This window comes from Nyctibius grandis, chromosome 8 (genome assembly GCF_013368605.1).
Source record: "Nyctibius grandis isolate bNycGra1 chromosome 8, bNycGra1.pri, whole genome shotgun sequence".
Taxonomy (NCBI): Eukaryota; Metazoa; Chordata; class Aves; order Nyctibiiformes; family Nyctibiidae; genus Nyctibius; species Nyctibius grandis.
The window spans coordinates 20,028,426-20,045,126 of NC_090665.1; the positions used below are offsets into that span (position 1 = coordinate 20,028,426).

The following is a 16,701-nucleotide window of genomic DNA, read 5'->3' on the forward strand; positions in this document are numbered from 1 at the left end:
TGAAATTCTGATCTACTGTTAATGTCAAGTTTATTAAGAGATGTTTTGTACATATGTGAATACAGGAAAACTTGCTGGGAGGGATTTGTGTGTTTTGTACACGGGACTTGTATTTTTCAAATTAAAAGCTTAAAGTTCTGTTGATCATTAGGGCAATATAGTATCCTGACATAGAAGTACAAGCACCTTCCAATAGCATATTAAGTGATGCCTCTAACTTGTCAGCAAATTAAATATAAAGATAATACAATCCAGACTGAATAGCTTTGGCTGGCACTTAGATCGAATGGAGAGACTTTTTTCTTTCTCATGAAATATGGCATGATAAGGATAGTGATTAATAGCTACTAAAAGCTCTAAAGCTTGAAAGCATTAGTCAGCTTGTTTCTCAGGAGAGGCTGTATTTGAGAGGAAACTTGGGTTTGGGATTTCTGTGTCCTGTCTGCTGAACCATCAAAGTGTGTGCCAAGGGCTCCTTTCTCGTCTAGGAGCTCTGAGCCCAGTGTGCATCTTCTATTTATCTCTTCTCAGACTGAATGCATTTGAAATACAATGCCGTTATTTCTGGTGCATCTATATTAAAAGTACAAAAATCAAATGTCCCTAATTAAAACATTTGTAGGTCTGGTTTAGTAACCGTCGTGCTAGATGGAGGAAGCAGGCAGGAGCCAATCAACTGATGGCTTTCAACCATCTGATCCCAGGAGGATTTCCACCCAGTGCCATGCCAACTTTGCCGACGTACCAGCTCTCTGAGCCCTCCTATCAACCCACCTCCATACCGCAAGGTACAGTAGCCAACAGGTACTTGGTTAAAAGTGTTATTGGGGGTTTCTTGTGTTGATCCATTGTAGAAACTTTTTCTTCTCTAATGTAGAAGAAGGGGCGTTTGCTAATTTAGAGTCTGAGTCAGTGAGGACCTTGCAAGCCTGCTTATTTTAAGCATGTAAAAGCTTGGGTTTGTTTTGCTGCAAGAAAGGGCTGGTTACACGTGAAGGGTGCTAGCTTGAGAAACAGGCCTCATGCACAAGAGCGGTGCAGTGTTTGGTAAAACGATGTACGCGCTTCCCTGCCCTTCTGCTGCACTGAGAGTGCCCGGTGTGGCGGGGAAGGAGGCAGCAGCTGCATTTTGTCATCTTTGTTGCTTTTGATGATGGGGCACTGGAAACTTCTGTGAGTACTCAGAATATTTTTCTGATGGTGGAAAAAAATAGCTACTCAGACCATCTTGTTTCACATCAGATAGTAGCAAGTCTCAGTATGGTAAAAATTTGTATTAACCTTATCAGAAATTCTGTGAACTTTGACAGATTTGGGGAGGGGAGGAACAGAGCTTCAAATCTAGGCAATGCTAGATTTTACTGTCACAAAAACTCACCTGTAAGGTTTTTGTTTGAGACAAGTCACTGTGCTCTCCTTGCTCTCTCCTTGAGATTTGGATCCTAACTGTTGATGGGATGTTTTTGCCAGGCCACGTTCTAATTAAGGGAATTTTGCAAAGCCCAGGGCTTCTCCCATCCATTGCTTGGTTTACTACAAATCACGGCAGAATTTTTGTGCTGTTACCAGCAGGGGAAAGCCTGTTACCAGTCTTCTAAGCAAATAAACCTTTTCCTTCTTTTATATGTATATCTGTAAAGTATATTATATCTTATATATGAAATATCTATAAATATAAATTTTCTTTTTAATTTTGCTGTAGCAATTCTGAACAATATGTACCCACTAAGGACTGTCTGAAATCTGCATGTGTCTGTTGTTGTAATTTTTACAGTCTTTTTAGAATTTTTATGTAGTTTAGCTGGCCACTTAAATACTTAGCAATGTTAAAGACTTACCTTTCTATTTAACCAGTATTTACATGCAGGTCCTGGTGCAATTCTGTCAAGTTGAGCTTCACATAATGAACTTATTATGCCAGGAAAAAAAAGAAGGAAAATGTATCAACATGTTTCTCTTGCTTCTAGCTGTGTCTGATCCAAGCAGTACTGTCCATAGACCTCAACCTCTCCCTCCAAGCACTGTACACCAAAGCAGCCTCCCTTCGAATCCAGAGAGCAGCTCTGCCTATTGCCTACCCAGCACCAGGCATGGATTTTCCAGCTATACAGACAGCTTTGTGCCTCCGTCCGGGCCCTCAAATCCCATGAACCCTGCCATTGGCAATGGCCTTTCACCTCAGGTCAGTCCTGTGTTTTCAGACAGAGGATTTGCTGTATACCAGAACCAAAGAGTCTATTCCCTCAGGCCACAGTATAATGAATTGCCAAATTTAAACCATAATGTATTCTTTATACAAGCCACATGATTTCAGTTTGCTAGTTTCCTTCTTTTTTTTTTTTTATTTTTTTTCCTCCTACTGGTTGAATCAAGAGTCATAGCTTATATTTAATTTCAAGCGATTTATAATGTAATCATGCAGGCTTCATGTTTACATTCAGTTGTCAAGCATTTGTAATGTACTGCTATTTTCCCGAAGATCCATGGGTAGGTACAGAGAGTAGATCATGTAGTTTTTCTATAAATAAAATATCTCTTTAAGATTACCTCACCAAGGTTTTACCGAATGGTCCAGGAAAATTACAGGCAAGTAGTACGAAGAGAGTTCCAAAAGCTGAGCAGTACACATTGAGATGAGCCATAATCGAGTTATAAATAACATAGATTAGGAGTATTGCTGCTCTTTGGCAATATATAAATGCATGAATACCATAATTGTTTTTCTAATTTGCATGAGCTCTTTTTAGGAAATCATGTTAATAAATTGCCTTGATAATTGAGTGTCAAAAGGTTGGTTAAATTTTCCTACAGGCGGCATCTGTCTGAAGCTGACATTATTAGTTAAAGCTTGAATAGATGGTAGTTTATTTTATTAGCGAGAGCTTTGCCCAGGTGCTTGGAAAGAGATGTCCACTAAATTCTGAGAAGTCACAAAAAAGGATGCAATCTATAATTACAATCAGGAATCTCTTCAGGGCTGAAAGTGAGAGTTTTAACAGCTTTATCTTCTTCCTACCCTTTTTTCCTCTCAGTGGTTAGAAAAACAGAGAGAAGCTCAGAATGACACAAATGAAAAGTGAAAAGACAATTATACTCAATTACACACTAATCACTGACTATCACCACTGCCTATGCAGGGAGAGGGCATTCTAATAGGCAGAAAATGAGATTTTAATGGCACAAAGGGTGGCCAAAATAACGGCTCATATATCTTTGCCTCCTTCGTTTTCTTCAACTTGTGGTTTGCATCTCGGGAGTGCAGTTCCTGGTTCCTGTGCAACGGTGATAACTCTGTGCAGCTGAAAAGTTCAAAGGCATTGGAGTTGAAAAGAATGAATAACAAAGGCAATGAAATAAACATTTTTGCCCAAAGGCAAAAGTTCATAAACCCTTTTTTGTAACAGTAAATGTAATTAAGTTTCACAGATTCCTATAGCATGGAGCGGGGTACAAAACGTTATGGCTTGAAACCTCAGGAAAAAAATACCAACAGAAAAACAAATGGATGTACTTCCGACAAGACTCGGATGGATTTTGTTCTAAAGAATTCGGATTTCTAAATGCAATCTCCAACAAAAGCCATGACACTATATTAGTTGCTTCATTTTTTTAAAAATGGCCAGTTTCATAGGTGCAAAGCTTCCACAATTTTGACATAAACTTCTTTATGGGATTCAGCGTTAATCCATCAAAACTAGTTGTTAGTGTCAGTTTCAATGTATGTTGGTTCTGGCTATGGAAAACATAATCTTTTTTTTTTTCTTTCACAAAGCTTTTATTGTCTGTGACACAGAAGTGGAGCACAACAGTAAAGAAATCTTGTGGTGTCTGGGCAAAGCAGGACAAAAAAGTGAGGCCAGGTTTCCTCCCCTCAAAAACCTTGCTGATTTGAGGTTTGATATAATCAAAAGGAGATCCTGGAGGAGACTAGATGTCTTTAATCAGTTACTGTGCCTCTTTACACCGAGCCGTCTTTACTCTATGAAACTTCTGGTTTTTGTTGTTTTTCCTTAGACTGATGACACCTTTTCCTACCTCATTGCTTAGAGCTCCTGGCCCTATCCTGCACCTCTGCCAACAGGTTTAGGAGAAGGCTGATCACTCAAGAGCTGATGTGTTTGTCGCTGAATGCACACAGGAGATGACTTACATCCATTTAGATTTTGAACAGCTTCTTGGCAACTGAATGATTACCTTCGCTAGCTGATAAAGATCTTTCAAAGAAATGAAAAACCCAGCCCTAAATTCAGGCAGTGTTGCCAACAGCTCCTCTAAAACAATTTTGGGGCCTAAACAATGACTTAGAGACATGTATCAAATGTATATATGTATAAAATGACATGCCTAGGCTTTGTGTTTATATAAGGGAGTGATACAGCCTCAAATGCATAAGTTATGTGCAACAAATTGTGGCACTCTAGCAAAACAGCAGTTGTGCTTTATGCCCCAAAGATGAGCCTCAGACGTCGGTCACATACGTGCGATGTTATTGTGTGTGAAATGTCCCTTGGTCAGGGGTGTGTCGCAGTGCATGCCCTTGTCACGCTTCCTCGGGGCTCTTCCCGCAGGCGCCCAGGTGGCCGGTGAATCAAAAGCCAGTTCTGTGTTGGGGATTTCATGAAGAGAGAGAAACAGTAGTTTTCCTGCTGAGTGGGCATGTTGCAGTGCCTTGCCTGTGTGCGTGGAATTTAGATGAGAAGGAAAGAAGGTCTTTTTACTAAACAGTGGATTTTTGCCCACAATAAATCTGGGTGTGTGAGCAATTAACATAATGTTTCCACTCATCAATGTCCTCTCAGGCAAGCGCTCTGGACATACTGTGAGTAAAGCTGAATTTACAGTGACTTTAGCAGGAGGGGGGAAGGAGGGCTTTGTCTGAAGCCCAAATAATCTTTTGTGATTAAAAAAAACCCCTCATAACATGCAGAACAAAATCTAATATTAAGATTCACGGGATCATATTCTTACGACTTAAACCTCCTTTTCCCTTTTGACTTCAATTTGTTTCAGTTGAGGGTCTGACACCCAGACCCCCGAAGAAGCTTTATTTTCCACACAGGATGTTTACTTTCTAACTTTGTTCTTGAGTATGATAGACAAATATGTTGTTTCATGCAAGCACTGGGTGAAGGCAGAGGAGAAGGGGAGATGGCTAGGATGCTGTAATTTTATTTTTATGGTGTTAGCCATGAAATTGGAAGTTAGAAAAGACTGTATGTTTTGGTCAGCTTGAAGAAGCAGAATGCTCCATAACATACCTGTCTTGCGCGCTAGGAAATAAAATGTTGTTGCTCTTCTTCAAAAGAATAAGAGCATAGCAAGAGTCCCACCTTGTTAGTACTATTCAGCACTTTTTAACATCAAGAACAAGATCTATATATCTTTTCCAGATGACTGATTATTCTCCTTGTTCATCTGGTTTACTCATTGCTACCTGACTTGGGTGAGAGAACCTGTCTTACAAACCTGCAAAGGGTTGACTTTTGCAGGAGTAAAACAGATTAATGGCTCGGGGAACTGGTAGCCGGGAGTGTCCTGTTCATATTTCATGAAAAGCAACCAAACTGCAAGCATGCCATCTCAGCCAACATATAACACATATAACATCAGAATGGAGATTATTAGTGTGTAATATATGTAAATTGCATATTTTTGTGTTTTCTATGCCTATTAGGCAGCTTCTTGGCTTTCCTGCATACATTTATGGGAATATTGTATTTCCTTTTCAAATCAGGTTTCAGTTGCACAGTGCATTTTCTTTTAACAAACATTAGTTAACTCAAAATTATTAGGAAGTAGCATATGTATGTGTTAATATGTGTGTACGGGTCTTAAGCATGCCTCTGAATTGGCATGTCACTTGCTGATCCTGGCATTAACAGTCATCGCCAGTTCTTCCATGGAAAGCAGAAGAGCGACTGCAAAAACACTTGTCTCGCAACTGCAGGTGTATGGTCTTACTAGAGAGCAGATTGTTTTTCAGACAGGATATCAATATTTTGCACTGTTTCATTTAAGATAAGGAAAAAGGCTTTTCCGCTGTACATGGACATCCCTTGACCTTGTCATGTGCTTTTTATTAGTGTCAAAGCAGCAGAGTTTGCTCTACACCAGGCGGTTCAGGCAGTTTGCTGGTTTTGAAGTGTGCCATTTCGGAGTGCTCGTGGATGCAGATCAAGCAGCAATACTCTGCTCACACTGCCGCCCATGAGGCCACTTGCTTCTTTTATTTAACCCGTAGGATACCCAGACTTAAATAGTACTGCAGTGTTAAGTTTTTACTGGAAAAAGAACATATGTGCATAACTTGTCTCCTGCTACACGTAGTTTTTTTTTTCCTCCTTGCCCTCTAGAAATTTTCTCGGATCTACTTTTTCCTCTTCCTTGTCATCTTCCCCCATAATTGAGTCAAACCAGTAACTTTAAAGGCTGCCGTTTCAAAATGGGAAGTGGATTGAATGTTGAATGGGTTGTGTAGAAGATCATGACAGTCTTTAGCTGTTTGCAGTTCTCATGCTGTTACCTGGAGCTCGGGAATAATCTTGGTAAGAAAACTCCAAACTTTTCCATGATCAGCAGTAAAGATGCAAGCTGTTTCAAGGTTTCTTTCTTCTTCTGTCAAAACATTTCAGTGCCTGAGTTTCAGAATTATCCTGTAACTCTCTCTGGCAAGATAGATCTTGGGCAATTGACTTCTCTTAAGTCTTTGAGAGCACTTGGTTTTCATTAACCTCTGAAGTATGGATCTGATGGCAGCTGTCGAATCAGTTAGATATGTTCATGTTGTCTTGTTAACTCTGCTTTTAAGCGAAACACCGGAACCAGTGGCTAAAAGCTTGCATTCCCTCATTAAGGGAGGGGGGGGAGAGGGGGAGCAACTGTTAATTTATTATCCTTTTTCCTATACCTTCTGTCAAATTACTGTCCAACTGGTTGCCCACAGAAACATTTCATTTGGATCCAAGTCCCACACCAGTGAGAAGCTCGTGATCTTTGTCACAATGAACTTGGCTCTGAGAGCTCTTTGCTTAATGACCCAAGAACATGAGACAGAGGTCAGGGATTTGTTTGTGAGGAACAAAGTTAATTCACATGATATAATTTTCATGAGCATGAGTTTTTGGTCTTTTGTGTTTAATTAAAAAAAAACAACAAACATTCAGCCAGTGGGATTGATTATTTCTGTTTCTGGAGTGGGTACAAATAGATGAGATCCAATAGTTTCATAATTGCTATTGTGCAAGAATAATAACATTATGTTTTGTAAATATTGCAATATTTTAACTACTATAATTATATATTTATATATACTATAACATACATAATAAAGTATATTAATATAACAATAACAATAAACAGGTGACCTTACATTTTGAATGTCCACCTTAACTTCTGTCTCTGGGCCTATTTCTACCTCCATCCTCACCATGCTAGAAAAGTTGGGGGAGAGGGGTGGGTGGGGCTTCAGCCTTCAAAAACCAGATCTTCTCTTACAGCTCAGAAATCTTACATGGAGATTTAAAAAAAAGCTCAGGACTTTTCTGGAAATCTAAGCCAATTGTACTGTAACTTCATGAGAATAAATGTTTAGAAATAGAATAAAAAATATAGATATCTAAAATACAAAAATGTAACAGTAAAATGGCACAATATAAAAAACCATCAGTTTCTTGGTTTTCTCGACCCTTTTTAAATGATACTGATCACAAAACTGACTTATTTTCCTCCATAGTAATTTGTACCATTTAGAATATACACAGGCTTAAGTATTCAGTGTCACTGTAGCCCTTAAAATATTTTTTTACTTTTGCTACACATAGAAGTTCAGTTTGAACCGCTTGTTAAGTGAACATATGAGTCAGCCCTTCATAGAGTATATGACTGGCATGCACTGGTGAACTTGTAATTCTTTAATGAATTTACAAAATAGAAATATCAACAGGAATTTGTATACTTGCATATTTATTCAATTAAGGAGTGGTATATGAATGAGGGCTTTGTCATGAGCAATCACAGATGGTTCACTTGAATCTTTAATTATGCTCTATATTTTAAATTTCCAAAGAAAGGTACTAAAAATACCACAGCATGATTCAGTGAAAAGCACATGTTGCAGTGGGATCAGAAAGAGCAGAATTTCATCCTTAGCAAAGACACTCTAGAAAGACATGTATCCATCTTTAAATGCATTGGCCTCAATTTCCTTCGAAACTTCCTACCTCTCTAGAGAGAACTGTTTTATTTTTATCTTGTTTTTTTGCCAGGACATCAGTCATAGTAATAATTTTCTTATAAAAGAAAGACTGAGTGCTGAGTCAGGATACAGAGAGCTGCCTTCTAGTCAAAATAGCAAAATACTTGTTCTTCCCCAGTGCAGGGCAGTTTAGAGGCCCTGGCATATACATTGATGGGAGCCTCATGAATGAACGTGTCCTTACTGGTTGGATTTCTCCAGTTATGCTTGTCCATTATCTTTTTTTTTCCCCTTCATTTATGGATAACTTATTGCTTTTACCTAAATGGCTAGGATTTTGCAGTAATTTCCTGTTGGTGAATCCAGCCATGTAGGTGTAGATCATGCAATAGCTGTTGTTGTAGGACCAAACATTGAGTTTGGTGAGAGTCCTTTGCAGATCCCATCCCCTGGCCATTTGCCAGCAAAAAAAAAAAAAAATTGAGTACTGTTTGAATTAAAAAAAAAAAAAAAGGCATATTTTTTGTTTGTTTTGCTTTCGGAGGAAACAAACCTGTGTATCCCAGTTGTGGGGGGAAGATGTGTGAGAGCCCAGCTAGAGACAGCTGGGCTAGTTTTCATAACAGCCAGAATCCTCATGTTGTGTTTTGGGTTGAGTAGAAGGTGGGAGGAGAAGACTTCACAGGCAGAGAGCAACATAATCTCAAATTTAGGCTTGTTAAGAACTGTTGTATGTAATATTGCCATATTTAAGCCTTTAATCTCACGAGTCTACAGTCTCTGAGACTGCCTGTTTTGAGATGTTTAATTTTATATGTATATGCTTATATAGTCATATATGTATGTCAAAATTGTGAGTATATGTTCCTCTTTGGGCTTTCTGGTTTACTTTTTCAGTTGTCTTGACATTTTTGAAGCTTTTGCATACAACCAGGAGCTAGATAATTAACTTCTCTTTGGATTATTTTGATAACGTTAGCTAGTCCTGTGACTCCATGATCTAGCACCTGAAAAAAGACACGAGTTCAGTGACAGACTGTGATAACTTTGTGAACATTAGTAATCTCCTGTAGATAAAAATATAATTCATGAAGGATCAAGTTATCCTCTTAATTACCCTAAGTGTACACCAGTGTACCTTCTCTAATTTCAGTGTAGCTACCACTGATGCCTAGTGGTGTGAAATCAGTATGAGGCCTCATTTGATATGAGTATGCAGAAGGTCAGATCATCGGATGTTCAAAGTCAGTGTATTTGCTCCTGTTTTCATTAACCAAGTATGTGGTTCCCAGTGCTTGCCATTTGGCATGAAAATGTTTTCTGTTGGGTTTCCTCATACATTCGGCAGAAATATTCATGTACATAAAATGAATCAGCAACATGATTCTAGGATCCTATAGGTATAGATCCATGTAGCTAATTAATTGTAATTAATCTTCTAAAATCTCTCATTCTAATGCATTAGGACCATCCTTTTTGTGTTCTTTCTTGTGCAATATTTTGTTTTTGAGAGATTTTTTTACAGTGAAAAGAGTTAACAGCAGGTAATGCCATTCATCTCGGAAGGAGTTTGAAATTTTCGATGAATGAGGGTATCTGACCCACATCTGTTTTACATTAGAATGGAACATTGCCCTGACATCGTTAGGAGCATTTGTCAAGATTCCCTGGACAGAGCTTCTGTAAATTACATGCTGCAAATGTGTCAGGGTCAGATAAGAGGATATCATTAACTCCACTAAAGTTTACTCATGATTCTGTCAGTTCAACTTAATATGTTAACTGCCAACAATTTTCCTTGAGCTGTTTCATTAAATCTTTCATTCACAGGAGGAGGAAAAAAAATGTATCACTGTACCCAAAAATATTGCACATGTTCTTTTCTCATAAATCATATTAATTGCAGACATGGTCACAAAGCATATTAAATGCAGGCATGCGTAAATGAATTAAAACATATGAGAATTTTATTGTGCCTATGGTAGGTCCTACATCCTAAAATACCAACCACATTAACAGGCATAATGTTTCATTTAAATAGAATAAGCTTTTTCTCAGTTTAATGGCCTTTATTTTGTTGATAAATAGAAGTATTTTCTAATAGCTGATAATGGGCCAGATGTTGCATACATGGCCTTTAAGGCTTTCATCATTCAATTTCTCCTCTTCTTTCTGGATCACATCCTCAGCTAGTGATGCTACGCGGACCCCACCAGCAAGGGATTTGTCCTAATGGATATTTTTGATTCCTTGGGATGTGCTCTCTGAAAACTTTTTTGTTACAGTTTGGTTGTTGCTGTTCCCTCTGTTCTCTTTACTTATTCTTAATTGCACCTTTGTTTTCTAGTGGAATAGAACTATTCTATCAATTATGTATACTGGGTTTTGTTGTGTAAGCTCAAAGGCTATGCGTCAACATTTCTGTGTGTGTTTTTTAAAAAAAAGGAACAAAATATATGTAGTGAAAAAACTTACAGCCTGATTGTTTTGCTCTTTTCTAAAATAAATTGAACAGTTACAGCAGCGTTTGGTTCTAGGTGTTAGATCAGCCCTTGATTTTCCTTTGGGATCCAGATCAGTGAGGCTGACAGTTACTACTTTGGCTTTCCCAAAGTAGTTCAGAGGGAAGTACATATTTTCTAGTTATTTGGATGGTATATGGATTGAATAAATTTATTTTCTTCCTTAATTATTGTAAAACAATCAGATCTGATTTAGAACTATACTGTTTCATACCAGCAGATCTGAGTTGCAAAAGCCAGATCTTTGTGTGTCTCTTGTACAGCACTAAGCTGAGGGTGCTGAGCATCTTCAGACGTGGCCCATTAATGGCTTTCTAATTGATTAGGTGAAAGTCAGCCATGCCCTTCCTGTAACTCCTTGTATGGGTGATAAGGTCATGGCACATGCTGTATGAAAGACTTCTGCCCTGAGGCTACTTCCCTTATAGCTTTCAAAACAGACATGACCAAAAATCTAATTATTTAGGTACTAATCAACTGCAGGATGATTTGAAGGCCTCTGAAGAAGATATTTCTGAGAAGATGGTTACTGTTCAGACTTCAGTTTTTTCCACCTTGGAGACAGAGAGCTGTCAGTTCAGCTTCAAAGTGTCTATTAGGTGCATATGCGCTTAATGAAAAGATGCCTAAAGACTTGTATTATCTGATTAATTTAAAATTTTTAAAGTAAATGTCATCAAATGCTAAATGTTTGTCAGAAAAGATCGATCTCTACCCAAATATAGATGCTACCAAAATCTGAGTGGCTTTTGAGATCATGTCTGGATCCAGATTTAAATTTCAAGGCTAATTTCTAACTAAAATAACGTCCAATCCCGAAGCTCACTGGTTTTGCTGGCAAAGTCCAAAGAATGTTGTCTTGGGCTCTACTGAAAATACTAAACAGAAAAAAGTTTAGTTAAAGTACATAGTTGGTAGACACAGTGTGGGATGTGAGAGTGCTCACGCAGAGAAGATTGCCAGCGGACTCCAGTGGGGCTGCGAGGGTGCCGCGAGCCCAGGCCAATCTCCCTGCTCTTGAACTTGGAACAGGACATGGTAAAGCCCCGTAAATATCAGAATCCCATAGGCGCTATGCGGGAATGGAAAGGGCTGTGCACTTATGTCGGATTTCTGATAAGCCATGTGTGTTTTAAACTGTAGTCAAAACCATGATACTTGTGCCAACATAAATATTTTCCAAAGTAGTAATTTTCAGTGTAAATGTTTAAGTTAAGCTATGTTTTTTGTGGATCCTTCTTTTCTTTTAACTCTGTTAGTGTTAATTTTAAAGGACAAGGATTAATATAACCTAAATGAACATAGACCCTGATAGTCTGTCCTGCTGATGCAATGTCAGATCATTAAGCATGCTAGATTTTCAGGACCATATAATTTTCCAAAGGTATGAGAAAAATATTTGTAATTCTTAAAATAGAAACTCTTACTAAAATAATCTTTAGAAATTTTAATACTTTTCAGGAATGAATTTTTAGAAGAAAAAGTTGAGAGCCCAGTTATTTCAGCTTTTAGGGGGTTTGGGGACAAAATACTGTGCAGGTTACTGTGCAAATAACGTGATTTTTCAATCTGTGGTAATTCCAGAGATTTTTAAACTTGTTTTTTATTAACCTCAAATTATTTCAATAGGTTTCGTGCATTGAAAAGATTATTTGATTTAAATAGGAAATATGTTATAGCCTGACTCCAAATTCTTCTTTTGTGTTTTTAACTTAAAAATGATAAAATTTTCAGTATCTAAATAAAGTCTTTGGATATATTTTGAAACTTTTTTGCATAAATACTTCAGACTGTGAAACATTCAGAAAATACCACCAGTTAAAGTCATGTTTTTCTGCTTAAACAAGTGAACATTCTAGTGCTGTAAGTAGTAATTGAACTTCTTTCTCAGCATTTTTTTTTTCCCGTGAGATGTCTTGGGTGCATCTAACGCAGAGGTGTTTTGTGTTCTTGATGCAGGTATTGGGGTGTTTCTTTTTGAAGTACTCTGCTTGTGCCTCTTGCTCTTTTCCTTATCAGACATGTAAGACCTGGATACGTCTTCCTTCCTAGTTAAGTCACGATCCCTTGGGCTTGTTTCATTCATTTATTAAAAAAAACCCAAAACTCAGAGCTGGGACCACAAGCTCGCTACAATAATAATCCCTTTTCTTTTGCGATGGAAAATAAATATAATTCAAGAAGGAGCATCAGAGCTTTAGGAACCAGGCGTGTTCATATGAGCATAGATTTATTCTTTACAAAATAGACTCCATTTTAATAATTTATTTTTAGTTTGTGGTAAGAAGTGCAGTAAAGCAAAACGATTATTAAATAGCTCATGTCAGATATTTGTAGAGCCTTTTCGGAGGAAGAACAACCTGTAAATTATCAGAATATGCTGTTTTGGCAGAAGGTGTATGCCATCCATCCGTTATAAGCTGCAGACTATTTCTCAGGCTTTGAAGTGCAACTTACTCCAGCAGAAGCAAGCAATTCGCTCAGTAGTACTTGTTTTCAAAATGTGGTGTAGAGATGTGCCGGGAAAGGAAATGCACACCAACCTATAGCGTGAGTGATTTTTGCACAACAACAACTTATCACTGTAGCTTTGTTCACTCCTGCTTGCAAGCATAGGTGCTTTTGAAATTATTTTTGCTTTTCTACTGGAAATTATGGCCTAGAAGCTGGGCTTTTATAGGGACAAGCACATATTTTCCGGTAATCTTTCAACTAATCTTGACTGCTGATTTCAAAAGTGTTCTTGTACAAGCAGCTTATTAAGGGAGTCACAGTCGGCTTGAAGCTGGTTTGGAATGCCTGACCATTTCTGTTGTGTGCTCTAACTCGGTGGACAAAGCTGAGAACTGGCATTATGACCAGCACTTTACTCTTCTGTATTCATTTTTTCACAGGCCAGCCCACAGGGCATGCAGCAGCAGGAGTTACGGCTGCTCTGCCCCTTCCCCAGATACTAATGTTCTAGGTGCTGGGATTCTTTGTTACTTCCATCGGCGGTATTGCTGTGATCTGCTCCAAATTAATTTAGTTTTGATGACTGCTGATCTTGGGGAAAAAAAAAATGTATGAGCTTTCTCACAGCTTTTCTGTGTTTGTAGATCATGAAGGACAGCGTGGCTAAAGAGCCACCACTTGCTTCTTATTCTTATAATTGAGTCCTCAAGGAATAAACATCTGCAGAGATCTCAGCCGGGGCATGGGAGGATCAGGCACTCTAAAACTTTTAAAACGATATTTTCTTCTTTGCCCTTGGTAGAACTTTTTATTGGTCGTTAGCCATCAGTTTTTATTTTGGTGGAGGATGCAACCAAATTCCAGTTCCTCTTTGGATTAGATACTCAAAGCATAGTTTGAATGCCAAGTCTACGGATTTTAGGAAATCAAATGATGCACTTGAGAACTCCTGCATCTCTGTAAGCAATACGGTTCTTCACCTATTCTAACTCTTTCTATTATTTGACCTTTTATTTTAGGTAATGGGACTCCTGACTAACCATGGTGGTGTGCCTCACCAGCCCCAAACTGATTATGCCCTGTCCCCTTTAACTGGGGGCCTGGAGCCCACCACCACTGTGTCAGCCAGCTGCAGCCAGCGGCTAGATCATATGAAGAGTTTAGACAGCCTGCCTACATCCCAGTCCTACTGCCCACCGACCTACAGCACCACAGGTTACAGTATGGACCCTGTCACAGGCTACCAGTATGGACAGTACGGACAAAGTGAGTATGGGGACACTGGTGCTCTGAAGTGCAATACTGTACTCGTTTATCAACGGTCTGTGTTTTCCATCTGTAACAAAGAAAATTATGAGCAGAGATCCTAATGGCTGACTACTACTTCTCTCCAAAGCCGAGCGGAATGCACTGGTGAGATCGCTGATTGTTCGAGCAAGATTTCTGCTGCATAATTATTTTCTTAAGTGATGTCAACAACATCTTGATGTTATTAATTGTTGAGACATGAAACCTGATTGCCATTAGGTAAAACATAAGGGTTGTCCAAAATGAAATAACCACTGGCATTCCACTATTAGAAACACATGTTCTTAATGAGGTCAGCTCAAGAATCATTACAGTGTATAATCCCAGATACATAGAGTTTTGTCAAACTTGTCCTGGGAATAAAAATATTAGTCCCTTTCCTTTGATATATCACTATTAAATATGACAATGTCAACCTGTAGTTGGAATGGCCCCATGCTGTGAGGTTGTCATAGCATGACTTAAAAAGCTTCTTTTGCTTTTTTGCAGGTGCCTTTCATTATCTGAAGCCAGATATTGCATAAATGAACTGTCCACTTCAAGTTAAAGCTGGTCTTGTTTTCCAGTCTCACTCCAAGGCTTGGATACGAGGGATCTTCTCAACACACTGCAGTCTAAACTGGGGCAGTCCCATTGAGAGAAGCAGGCTTGTTATGTTCTCTCCAGTCATAGCTTTTAGTAGACTTTTGAAGGCTGGACAAAGCTATACAGAAGACAAAGGCCAAAAGCAATAATGAATAAATAAATGCGACATGGTTCATTATGAGTGGGTATACAAAACAGAGCAGTATTTAATATCACTGCCTGGCAAAACATTCCATTTTTTGTTGTTGAAATTAATGTGCGTTGATTGGGACAAACGGAACATTTTGAAACGTGGAGTAGTCGAGCTCTGTGTACTCTGACTCATCTGACATCCAGTGCTGACTTTAGTCTAGCTTTAAAACCGCTCAGTTTTTGAAGCAAGGGCAGGAGAACCTCTTTCATTTTACACACTGGAATTGTCATCAAGAGGAAATGTCATAGTCCATAGGAAGCTAGGATAAGTGTGAAAGACTTCCAGAGCAACTTACTGGTTACCTTACCGTGCTTTTGTAATCATGTTGTCAATAAATTTCACTTACAAGTTTTGCTTTACCAAGAGACAAGATCTTGTGTAACATGTAAAACAGATTTTACCTTTTTGTACGTGGAGTTTTCCTGGTCTGATGTACCTTTTCAAACAAACATGGGAGAAAAAAAAAATCGACGTGACTGATTTTTCACAACTGCCTAGCAATGTGCAATACTGTGTACCTCACTTTGGGCTCATCCAAAGTCATATAGATAGAATCAGAACTATATTTTTGCAGGTACTTTTATTTTTGCAGTGCATAATTCCTGATGATAACATACAGAAATATTGCAGTGTGCTGGACAACTAAAATCCAGCTTGTTAATCATGATTTAAAGGTAATTTTCAGGAAACAATACGAAGAAAAGATTACGTTTACATTTTTTTTGTGATGTACAGGACATGGACAGAGATGGACCTGTATTTGACAGATTTGTTTAAATTATACAGCGATATCCAATATAGAAAATATAATTATAGGAACCAAGGTTTACAAGAAGTTTGCATTGTGACATTTTAGAATGTCAATAAATTTGTGTTTTGTGATGTTGAGAGGAAGAGGAAGATGGAAGGTGGTGTTATTTATTTCTCTCTATTCTTGGAACAAAGAGGAAGGCAGAACACAAATACATTCCTTTTAGCATTAAGGACTATGAAGTAGTGAGTTAGACTAGGTTCAGTACAGAGGTTAGTTCACACATTGGTCTTAAGGGTGATGGAAAAACGAAATATTATCTTTGTGTTACAGCCTCTCCAACAACACGTGTTGTAAAAAAAAAAAAAAGGAAAAAAAAACCACAAAAAAAAAGAAAAGGAAAAAACAAAAACCAAACGTCTTTCATGTAAAAAGTTCAGTAAATATTTACTATTTATAATGAATAAACATTATGAAGACTTGCAAAGCACTGATGATTTTGTCCTAAAATGTAGTATTGTGCTAAATACATTGATACATTTTAATCTGAATATCACGAAGAAATAAACCATGTTATCTTCAACGCAAACTGTATTCATTATGTAAGTGCATTCTGCACACATCCGAGGGCTGCGGGAGCCTCAGGCAGCCTCTGTGCCCAGGTACTGCTAACGTGCCACTCTGCGCTTTGTGT

The 16,701-nt window shown here is 38.2% G+C and overlaps 1 protein-coding gene across 4 annotated transcripts in view; it reads left to right on the forward strand.

Annotated features, from left to right (window-relative positions):
• The window catches only part of PAX3 (paired box 3), a 79,443-nt gene extending 64,441 nt beyond the window's left edge, over positions 1-15,002 (forward strand). For all 4 annotated transcript variants that reach the window (XM_068406094.1, XM_068406092.1, XM_068406095.1 and 1 more), the window contains 4 exons: positions 623-788; positions 1,968-2,182; positions 14,190-14,436; positions 14,968-15,002. In XM_068406094.1, coding sequence (XP_068262195.1) covers positions 623-788; positions 1,968-2,182; positions 14,190-14,436; positions 14,968-15,002 — 663 coding nt within the window. The remainder of the gene's footprint in view (positions 1-622; positions 789-1,967; positions 2,183-14,189; positions 14,437-14,967) is intronic.
• The last annotated feature ends 1,699 nt before the right edge of the window (positions 15,003-16,701 follow it).